The sequence below is a fragment of the Stigmatopora argus genome, chromosome 6 (genome assembly GCF_051989625.1).
Source record: "Stigmatopora argus isolate UIUO_Sarg chromosome 6, RoL_Sarg_1.0, whole genome shotgun sequence".
Lineage (NCBI taxonomy): Eukaryota > Metazoa > Chordata > Actinopteri > Syngnathiformes > Syngnathidae > Stigmatopora > Stigmatopora argus.
Window position 1 is genome coordinate 2978198 of NC_135392.1, and position 10337 is coordinate 2988534.

The 10337-nt window shown below is 37.3% G+C and overlaps 3 protein-coding genes and 1 long non-coding RNA gene across 15 annotated transcripts in view; 3 read left to right on the forward strand and 1 right to left on the reverse strand.

The window, feature by feature from the left end:
• Nucleotides 1-385: 385 nt before the first annotated feature.
• On the forward strand, nucleotides 386-4309 carry tardbpb (TAR DNA binding protein b). Of its 2 annotated transcripts, none has more exons than XM_077603171.1 (5): nucleotides 386-1068; nucleotides 1872-2035; nucleotides 2108-2257; nucleotides 2358-2528; nucleotides 3489-4309. In XM_077603171.1, the coding sequence occupies exons 1-5, from the start codon at nucleotides 828-830 to the stop codon at nucleotides 3981-3983; spliced, it is 1221 nt and encodes a 406-aa protein (XP_077459297.1). In that variant the 5' UTR covers nucleotides 386-827; the 3' UTR covers nucleotides 3984-4309. The 2 variants fall into 2 exon arrangements, with proteins under 2 accessions (XP_077459297.1, XP_077459299.1); XM_077603173.1 differs by having other exon boundaries at nucleotides 2108-2248.
• Nucleotides 4310-4333: 24 nt separating this feature from the next.
• On the forward strand, nucleotides 4334-6970 carry LOC144075798 (uncharacterized). 2 transcript variants are annotated; one of them, XR_013300634.1, is made up of 3 exons: nucleotides 4334-5539; nucleotides 6337-6384; nucleotides 6563-6970. It is a non-coding gene; the product is annotated as an uncharacterized LOC144075798 (long non-coding RNA). The 2 variants fall into 2 exon arrangements; XR_013300633.1 differs by lacking the exon at nucleotides 6563-6970 and having other exon boundaries at nucleotides 6337-6542.
• On the reverse strand, nucleotides 6057-8084 carry cenps (centromere protein S). The gene is made up of 5 exons (XM_077603197.1): nucleotides 7921-8084; nucleotides 7723-7846; nucleotides 6741-6774; nucleotides 6590-6656; nucleotides 6057-6515 (listed from the first exon to the last, which is right to left on the reverse strand). Exons 1-5 carry the CDS (start codon nucleotides 7948-7950, stop codon nucleotides 6417-6419), a joined length of 354 nt encoding a protein of 117 aa, XP_077459323.1. The 5' UTR covers nucleotides 7951-8084; the 3' UTR covers nucleotides 6057-6416.
• LOC144075794 (uncharacterized) overlaps nucleotides 7431-10337 on the forward strand; it is a 35142-nt gene continuing 32235 nt past the window's right edge. For 2 of the 10 annotated variants that reach the window (XR_013300631.1, XM_077603188.1), the window contains exons 1-2: nucleotides 7458-7783; nucleotides 8095-8181. The gene's annotated coding sequence lies outside the window, so the exon portion shown is untranslated. Of the gene's footprint in view, nucleotides 7850-8094; nucleotides 8182-10101; nucleotides 10219-10337 lie in introns of those variants that run through there. The other 8 variants (XM_077603185.1, XM_077603187.1, XR_013300632.1 and 5 more) reach the window with 7 other exon arrangements.

Below are 10337 nucleotides of genomic sequence, written 5' to 3' on the forward strand. Positions count from 1 at the left end.
TCTATTGTGGAAAATAAAATATAGAATTAGGTGTGACAGATGTTAAAGGGGTATTTATTTTCCAGCCAGCTGACATAACCCCTTTTCTATTATTGTTTACATACAATGTAGATGGTCGGCCATCTTGATATTCTATCAAGCGTCGTGTTGTGCGGACTGTACCAAATCCTGATTCAAAACAGGTTATTCACCTGTATTAAGCAGTAAAACTATACAATTAATCGGAAAAAAAACGCAATCTCAGTGGCAATGTCTTTCAATTTTAAGCGCACCTTGAGGGGTTTAAAGGGCCAAAACGGAGTTAAGTAAATTTAAAGATGAACATTTGTAGTTTACCTTCATAAAAATGCATTGGTCCAGGTTTGATGACGCACTTCCTGCTTCTCTTAGCTAATCCTGTTCCAACAAGCCCTCCATGGCGGTGCGACTGTCGTTCCTCGTGTAGCAAACATCAAAAACATTCTTTATGTCGTGTTTTTTGATGAGACGACAATTTATTAAAACGGAATTGCAGTCGGCAAGTATCATCACGAATATTTTTTTGCTTTTGTGCGAGTTTTCATGGATGTTAATGCCGCGTTCGGGGTACTTTAAGTGCGTTGTTGACACGCAACACTGTTGGAACGAACAAAGGACCGAGCCGCATGCGTAACTCGTTTTTTCTTCTTTAACTCGATTCTATTTATATTTAAACTTCAAAACCAGGAAGATTTAATCATATAGTTTTGTTTAATAGTTTACAAATTTAAGTTTTATTGACTTATCGTGTGCAAGTAGCCACGATAGCCGTCGTAACAGTAACCCCCACCCGTCGTAACTCCGGACAAATGGCCGAGGTGTACGTTCGAGTGGCCGAGGAGGAAAATGAGGAGCCCATGGAGATTCCGTCGGAGGACGACGGTACTGTTTTGTTGTCGACTGTGTCAGCCCAGTTCCCCGGAGCGTGCGGCCTCCGGTTTAGGAGCCCCGTGTCCCAATGTATGCGCGGGGTCCGAATCGTCGAGGGCGTTCTACACGCCCCCGAGACTGGCTGGGGAAACATGGTGTACGTGGTCAACTACCCGAAAGGTAAGCTAAAGACGTGTCAATATTATGCTTCTTCTGGTTAGTTTCTTCTTAAAGTGGCTGTCTAAGTATCACGTTTTTTTGTATGAGTTGCTTTGAAGGGACGTTTTTGGATCAGTGACAGCACAATGTGAAGGATAGATGTTTACATATTTTTTAACTGATATTCTTTAAATTGAAGTTGAATGCTTTATTAAAAATGCAGTGTGAACATGAATACATGGGTTATGGCTCCCCGATAACACTCTAAAATTGATGACTATAATCACATTAAGAAAAAAGTCAAATGTCCTTTCAATTTAAATTAATTTAGATTTTTTTTTATTAAGAGTACTTGCACTTGTACTTAGTGTGTGTGTGTTGCTGCATTGTGAGGTTTTAATAACATTGGCATCTGTGGTAGTTTTGTTTATATTTGCCATTTTGGTCTAAGAATTATGACAGCAGATTTTGAAATAAGCCAGAAACTGCTTTTTTTTTTTTTTTTTTTTTTTACAAAACAGTTGTCTGTTGTGGTATTTGGTGTATTGTTTTGGATAGTGACTAGTAATTCTAATTTAGTAGTTGTTGCTCAATGATTTCACCTAATTAATCCTTTTCCACTATTTATTTTGTTTGTTTTTATTTCAGAGCCATCTAGTGGCCATTCCGCACTATTGCCTTTGGAAGTAGTATCAGCTTTTTAGTAGTGGATATTGTGATTAAATGAAGTTTACTATTGTTTTTATCGAGGTGGTGTATTACTAGATGAGCAAATGCCACTGCTAATTTAGACGCTAATAGCTAAACCAATGTCTCACATGCAGATAACAAAAGGAAAATGGAAGAAATCGACGCCTCATTGGCCGTAAAAATGAAGAGAAACGACTTGAAGACGTCGGACCTGATCGTGCTGGGTCTTCCTTGGAAAACCACGGAGCAGGACCTGAAAGAATACTTTAGTACTTTTGGGGAAGTCATCATGGTGCAGGTACGGCTACACTACAGTGTGATGTACGCACGTCACGTGGACTCAAATCTCCCCCTTTTCTTCCTGGGTCAGGTAAAACGAGACGGAAGGTCGGGAAATTCCAAAGGCTTTGGATTTGTGCGGTTCACGGAGTACGAATGCCAGGAAAAGGTCATAGCCCAACGCCACATGATCGATGGCAGGTGGTGCGACTGCAAGTTCCCCAACTCCAAGGTGAATATGGTAATGCCCTCGCAAGCAAAACTCTTCACCGGAGCATTTTGAAATGGTGTCGAGCAATTGTTTTTTTCCATAACCTTGAGCTCACGTTACGATCTCCCAGCAAGGGCCGGACGAGCCAATGAGGAGCCGCAAAGTCTTTGTGGGTCGCTGCACGGAAGACATGACCACCGACGAGTTGAGGCAGTTTTTTATGCAGTACGGAGAGGTCACGGACGTCTTCATCCCCAAGCCATTCCGGGCTTTCGCCTTTGTCACCTTTGCAGATGATCAGGTAATCATTTCGATCAGGACCTCTAAATACATACTTATTACATACAAGTATTTTTGCATGCCAGTCCAAGATTTTGAGGATCTGTAAATACCTCAGTCCTGACCTGATATTTTAAAATCTTTTTAGAGTAGGGCGATAGGACAAAAATTGTTATCACGATTAAAAAAAAAAAAGACAGTTTATAATGATCAAATTTTTATTGGAATATTTTAATATTATCGTTGACAAAAAATATTTCACGATAATTATCGTTATCGTTTTATCGCCCAGCTCTAACTCCTCTTTATTGTTTGTTGTTGTGTAGCACCAGATTAGATTAGATAGCTTTATTCATCCGGTATTTGGGAAATTTCACTGTCACAGTAGCAAGAGGGTGGGAATACAGACACAGAAAAATACATTTTAGACATAAATAAATAGGTAATAAATCTGTCAATACCACAGTCCTGACCTGATATTTTAAAATCTTTATGGAGTTGGGCAATTTGACAAAAATTCTTATCCCGATAAAAAAAACAATAATTATAGTTTATAATGATTGAAATTCTGATTAAAAAAATAGTTTATAATCAAATTTTTATCGAAATCTTTTGATATTATCGTTGACAAAAAATATTTCACGATAATTATCGTTATTGTTTTATCGCCCAGCTCTACCTCCTCTTTATTGTTTGTTGTTGTTTAGCACCAAATTAGATTAGATGACTTTATTCATCCCATATTCGGGAAATTTCACTGTCACAGTAGTAAGAGGGTGAGAATACAGACACAGCAAAATACATTTTAGACATAAATAAATAGGTAATAAATAAGTTAATTAATAAATGAACAAGCGTGTTGCTGAAATATACATACAGATAGATGCACATGTATAGATACGGTTGCAAACTACGTGTACGATACGAAAAACTGAAATGACGGGACTATGGTAACGTCTGCGACTCGTTTCCGCCCTGCTAGGTGGCTCAGTCTCTTTGTGGCGAAGACCTGATCATCAAAGGCGTGAGCGTCCACGTCTCCAACGCGGAGCCCAAACACGGCAACCGACAGTTCGACCGCACGGCGCGCTTCGGCAACGGCTTCGGCGCCCAGGCGTTCGGAGCCAGCCGCGGCGGCATGGGGAGCGGCGGCAATAGTAACATGGCCAATTTCGGTTCCTTCAGCCTCAACCCCGCCATGATGGCGGCGGCGCAGGCGGCCCTGCAGAGCAGTTGGGGGATGATGGGAATGCTGGCCAGCCAGCAGTCGTCCTCCTCGGGTTCCGGCGGCGGCGGAGGGGGCGGCGGCTCCGGCCGGGACCAGAGTCAGTCCTTCGGCGGGGGGAACGGCAACTACGGCGCCGGCTCGGCCAGCTTGGGCTGGGGCACGGGCTCAAACTCCACCAGTGGAGGTAGTGGATTTAGCTCGGGGTTTGGCTCCAGCATGGAGTCAAAGTCGTCCGGGTGGGGTATGTAAAGAAAGAAAAAAACGGAAAACGTGCGGCGTGCGGTAAGTATTTGGAAAGAGAGTCTTTTCACACATTTATTTCAGGTGTCTGTGTATTTAAACGACACCAAGACGTTTTTGTACAGTTGGAGAAAAGTATTTTATTTAGAGCAAGGGGTGTCCAAACTGTGGATGTTTAATTTTTACTTCCATTGACGGCAATAGATGTACATTTGAACTGGGAGGTCCCAATGGATTTATCGTTTGTGTTAAAAAAAAAACATTGTTTTGCATTGATTGGTTAGATTGAAATGTAAAGACAACACTGAGAACATGTTTTGTGTTTTCAGTTCATTTAAAGAACTGAAATGGAGATTTAAGATATTTATGAGTGCCGTCTGGCCATTTTGCATTTTTTCTTGGAAGAAACAGTTTGGACATCCCTGTTTTATTGGCATATGGGTAAAGTGATTTTTTTTTTACTCATTTCAACTGGATTCTCTAATGCATGTTTTGTGTACCGTGATGATTTAAGATAAGAGATGCATGTTTTTTTTTGTTTTCGCTTCACTATTATCACCCAACCAAGTTGCATTGGGGAGAATCTGGTTGAAAGTGAAAATGTTTAAGTTAAGCTTTTTATTTGCAGTCAAAAATGGACAAAAAAAATCCTTCATTGAAATCTCTTCTGCAGTTGCTCTCTCTCTTCAGTTTCCCTGCGAGGAAGCTCCAATACGGCAGCGTTGTCGCGGGGGGCATAAACGCTAACGCTCTCCCTCTTCCCTCCCGCCTGTCTTAATGCTATGCCATCAAACAACGGCTTCACTCCGCCGAGACGGTGGGTGTGTTTTCACTTTTTTTTTTAAAAAGCCACTTATGATTGGAGAGAGAAAACTGCGCAAGTGACCTATTTTGATGAGTGCGGATGGCTTGAAGAGTGGCGCAAAAAGAGTGGAGCGGCTGGTGAGTGAACGGACTGAGGACTGCTTGTGAGAACGAGCCCCCCAAACCCCCCAAAAAACTGACTGATTTTCTAAAAAGTGTGTGAGTGGAAGCGACAGCTGATGCAAGGAGCCCCCTCAACCCTTAAAAAACCTGGACATCTTTTCTATACAAGTTTTTCCCCCCCGTTATTCATAACGTGTTGACATGATGATGATGATGATGATGATGATGGTCTAGTGGAGTGTTGTGCTCTTTGTAATGCTGTATGTTGTGTTTTTTTTTTTTTTTGATAAATCTGTCCACCAGTGTGCGTAATTGACTTGAGTGGCGTTGACTGACGAAAAGCCGAGGGGGGCGGGGTTACACGTGTGATGTGAGAGAAATGTGTCCTGGCCCCGCCCCCCCATTTGGACACAGGCGCTTGGTGTTTGTGAGGTGTTTGGAAAATATGTCAAATGGAGTTGACGAATAAAGTTTCGTTTGAATAGATTGTTTAGTTGATGTGATTTGCGTGGGATTAAAACTAATTCGATTCACACATCTAGGGACTCCGCTGGTCGAGGTCAACATTTGAAAACCCAGACTTGAAGGATGAAGACCGGGAGTCCTGACACTTTGTGTGTGGCCTTCTCAGAAATGGGGTAGTACCTTTTTTTCTCATTTTCTTAGCTTTGAGAGAGAGAGAATGTTTCTTTTTCGTCCTCTTCTTTGGTTGCACGAGTTTTGGATGATGCAACTCTGAATGTTTGGATTAAAGGGCCTTTTTTTGATTGGCTGGCAATTTTCACGTCTGTCGAATGGTTAACTGCTGTTATGCTTTTGTTGAAAGCTATTTCACATAGCTGAATTCTGATTTCATGCCGTCTTTTATAAGCCTGGCGGGCTGCCGCCCTTACCTTGACACACTGACCAGCTATAATGTTACAAAAAGAAAGTATTTTAACTTGCATTTCGGCCATTTCTGGCGATACCGTTGAAAGCACAATGGCGACATCTTTCGTTTTGCCGTTGTATTGAATTCTTGTTAGATTTCAAGGTTGTGCCTTTTTTAATAATAATCTACATTTTTATAAGTGTTGCGTAAAGAAGGCTTATCATGCATGAATAGCCTAATTGTTTTTTTGTTCCTGTTTTCGTGTATTTCAGGTGACATAAAACTTGAGCCAAAATCGCATTTTATTTGTAATTTCAGTTTGTCACCAGTAGGGGAAAACATTAATACAAAATACATTGTGTTTTTGACAAGTGCAAAGGAGTTTGAGAAAAAATATTGTTGTTTACTAATTGATCCACTTCATCACATGGAATATTTACAAATACAAAAATTTCTATATGGCGGCTAAATAATTTAGCGAAGAAAAAAAACGTATGTCACTTGAACTATGCAGTGAAATTCATAAGTAAACCCCCTCCGTTGATTTTTTTTTTTTTTTTGCAGGAATTATTTTTTGTCATTTTACTGACGCATTTAAGAGAATGTTATAAGGTAAGAGTGAGAAGGAAAGACCTTCCTTTGTTTTATTCTCTGCTCTCGTCGGTGTCTTTGGTCTTTCTCTTCTTTTTCAAAGCTTTTTGTTCTTGTTCCACTTCTTCGCTTTTCCTCTGTATGTGCGTTGACTGAAATAAAAGGGAATTTGAAATAAATGTGTCTTATTTCATTCTAGCCGGATCGTCCGCTAGAGAAAACTTACCAATGCAGTACTGCGGCGGGCCAAAAGTTTGACATCATCTGCAGACACTGTGCGTCTTTTTGCATGTCTGTAATTAGGATTTCAGTGGGTAGTGAGTGAGGTTAACATAAAAATCACCCGACTCGCCAATGTATTTCTAAAACACACTTACTTTGCAAATGCTTCCAAATCTTTCGCAAATATATCTGAAAAACAACCATAAAGCAGTTTTGAAGCAACTTCAGTAGTTATTTGTATCCATTCAATCAAAACAATGACCAATGAAAGAAAAAATAGAATGATAGTTGTATTAATTATAATAGTGTCAATTATTAATTACTGCAATTAAAACATTTTCATAATTATACAAAAAGCCTTACTATACTATGTCGTTTTTTAAAGAAAAAAAACCCTTACTATACTATGTCGTTTTTAAAGAAAAAAAGCCTTACTATACTATGTCGTTTTTTAAGAAAAAAGCCTTACTATACTATGTCATTTTTTAAGAAAAAAAGCCTTGTATTAATTATAATATTGTGTCAATTATTAATTACTGCAATTAAAACATTTTCATAATTATACAAAAAGACTTACTATACTATGTCGTTTTTTAAGAAAAAAAACCTTACTATACTATGTCGTTTTTTTTAAAGAAAAAAAGCCTTACTATACTGTGGTTTTTTAAGAAAAAAAGCCTTACTATACTATGTCGTTTTTTAAAGAAAAAAAAGCCTTACTATACTATGTCGTTTTTTAAAGAAAAAAAAAGCATTACTATACTATATGTTTTTTAAGAAAAAAACCTTACTATACTATGTCGTTTTTAAGAAAAAAAAACCTTACTATTTATTTTATACATTGATAAAATAAACAATGAATAGATTAAATTGATTTTTTAAAATAAAAGCAGTTGTTACAGCCCCAAGTACCAATAAAGTTTTTTTTTCAAAGTTAAATTCTACATCCAATTCATTTAAACTAATAAGATTTATGACTAAAAGTGCCATTGACAACGCTAGACGTTAAATCTAACCTATTCACTCGTCCCAGTCTAAATGGTTTGGACGTTTATCGCCGTCAGTGGAAGCAAAATAGTTAAACGACGTATAAAGGGTTAACCAATAGTATGGAACCAGGAAGTAGTCGGCACCCACCACATTGTCCAAAGGCGGTCTCCGTTATGGCAGCGACAACTTGACGGCTGATCTTTCTGCGGTATTCTTCGCTCATATTCTGACAAATTCGACCGACCGTGAAATGGACGGCCGCTTTTAGTCGCTGGTATACAAACTCCGGTTATTGATATTTTATACGTAATGTAGTTGGAAGCATATGCACGAGTGTTTACCTACCTGACTTGTTTCGTCGTCGCCCGCTGCCATTTTTGTTGTTGTTGCGTTAATTGGTCACGTTTTGGGGAGATGCGTGTCGCAGTTTATGTTCGTACATTTGGGGCTCGCATTCAATCCAGTCAAAAACAGCAAACGACTCATGACTGAATTTCCTTTTGTTACTTTTTTTTACAGCACCCCCACGCGGTAGGAAGCTGTACTACAAAAGAAAAATCCATTTATGTGTCCAGAAGCCCCCTGGTGGAGCAAAAGAACACTGAAGTACGTACGTATATAGTAAGGCTTTTTTCTTTAAAAAATCGACATAGTATAGTAAGGCTTTGAAGAAAAAAAAGCCTTACTATACTATGTGGTTTTTTGAAGGAAAAAGCCTTATATACTATGTCGTTTTTTGAAGAAAAAAGCCTTACTGTATTATGTGGTTTTTTGAAGAAAAAAGCCTTACTATACTATGTTGTTTTTTAAGAAAAAAAGCCTTACTATACCATGTCGTTTTTGAAAAAAAAGCCTTACTATACTATGTCGTTTTTGATAAAAAAGCCTTACTATACTATGTCGTTTTTTTAAAGAAAAAAAGCCTTACTATACTATGTCGTTTTTAAAAAAAGCCTCACTATATTATGTCACTTTTTAAGAGAAAAAAAAGCCTTACTATACTATGTGGTTTTTTGAAGAAAAAAGCCTTATATACTATGTCGTTTTTTTTAAAAAGCCTTACATAGTCGTTTTTAATAAAAAGCCTTACTATACTATGTCGTTTTTTTAAAAAGCCTTACTATACTATGTCGTTTTTTGAAGAAAAAAGCCTTACTATACCATGTGGTTTTTTGAAGAAAAAAGCCTTACTATACTATGTCGTTTTTTAAGAAAAAAAGCCTTACTATACTATGTGGTTTTTTGAAGAAAAAAGCCTTACTATACTATGTCGTTTTTTAAGAAAAAAAGCCTTACTATACTATGTGGTTTTTTGAAGAAAAAAACCTTACTATACTATGTCTTTTTTTAAGAAAAAAAGCCTTACTATACTATGTCGTTTTTTAAGAAAAAGAGCCTTACTATACTATGTCGTTTTTGAAAAAAAAGCCTTACTATACTATGTCGTTTAAAAAAAGCCTTACTATACTATGTCGTTTTAAAAAAAAAGCCTTTCTATATTATGTCATTTTTTAAGAGAAAAAAAAGCCTTACTATACTATGTCAATTTTTAAGAAAAAAAGTCTTACTATACTATGTTGTTTTTTGAAGAAAAAAGCCTTACTATACCATGTCATTTTTTGAAGAAAAAAAAACCTTACTACACTATGTGTTTTTTTGAAGGAAAAAGCCTTATATACTTATACTTATATTTTTTCTTAAAAAACGATTAGTATAGTATAGTATAGTATAGTAGTAGCATAGTATAGTAAGGTTTTTTTCTTCAAAAAACGACATAGTATAGTAAGGCTTTTTTCTTCAAAAAACGACATAGTATAGTAAGGCTTTTTTCTTCAAAAAACGACACAGTATACAAGGCTTTTTCCTTCAAAAAACCACATAGTATAGTAAGGCTTTTTTTTCTTCAAAAAACGACATAGTATAGTAAGGATTTTTTCTTCAAAAAACGACATAGTATAGTAAGGCTTTTTAAAAAAACGACATAGTGTAGTAAGGCTTTTTTTCCTAAAAAAACGACATAGTATAGTATGGCTTTTTCCCCCCTAAAAACGACATAGTATAGCATGGCTTTTTTTCTTGAAAAACGACATAGTAGAGGAAGGCTTTTTCCCTAAAAAACGACATAGTATAGTATGGCTTTCCCCCCTAAAAAACGACATAGTATAGTATGGCTTTTTTCCTTTAAAAAACGACATAGTATAGTAAGGCTTTTTTCCCTAAAAAACGACATAGTATAGCATGGCTTTTTTTCTTGAAAAACGACATAGTAGAGGAAGCCTTTTTTTCTTAAAAAACGATATTGTATAGTAAGGCTTCTTTTCTTAAAAAACGACATAGTATAGTAAGGCTTTTTTCTTCAAAAAACGATATAGCAAGTAAGGCTAAGAGAGTAGGAGAATAAATCTGACTTCTGATTCTTCACCTTCTAGTTGTTGCTGTGGTCCACTGGCAAAATCGTTGGTACAGAACTTGAGGTGGGAATCAGGAGTGAGTTCAATTCCACTCTTTGCAATACACAAATTGTTTATTGAGGTAATGAAAAGGATAAATATAACTTCCAATCACTTCATTTCAGAAGTCACTGTGGTCCAGTTGCAAAGACAAACGGTCAAAACTTCTGGTGGACTCAAGTTCAAATCAGGAGTGAGTTCAATTCCACTCTTTGCAATTCTCAAATTGTTTATTGAGGTAATGAAAGTGATAAATATAACTTCCAATCACATCATTTCAGAAGACACTGTGGTCCAGTGGCAAGAACAATG

Coding starts and splice junctions, on each gene's coding strand:
- tardbpb (XM_077603171.1), top strand. CDS start 828: ATGGCCGAGGTGTACGTTCGAGTGGCCGAGGAGGAAAATGAGGAGCCC. Junction 1,069..1,871: donor CGTGGTCAACTACCCGAAAG/GTAAGCTAAAGA, acceptor TCTCACATGCAG/ATAACAAAAGGAAAATGGAA. Junction 2,529..3,488: donor TCACCTTTGCAGATGATCAG/GTAATCATTTCG, acceptor CCGCCCTGCTAG/GTGGCTCAGTCTCTTTGTGG.
- cenps (XM_077603197.1), bottom strand. CDS start 7,950: ATGGCAGCGGGCGACGACGAAACAAGTCAG. Junction 6,775..7,722: donor GACCGCCTTTGGACAATGTG/GTGGGTGCCGAC, acceptor GTTGTTTTTCAG/ATATATTTGCGAAAGATTTG. Junction 6,516..6,589: donor CCCGCCGCAGTACTGCATTG/GTAAGTTTTCTC, acceptor CTTTTATTTCAG/TCAACGCACATACAGAGGAA.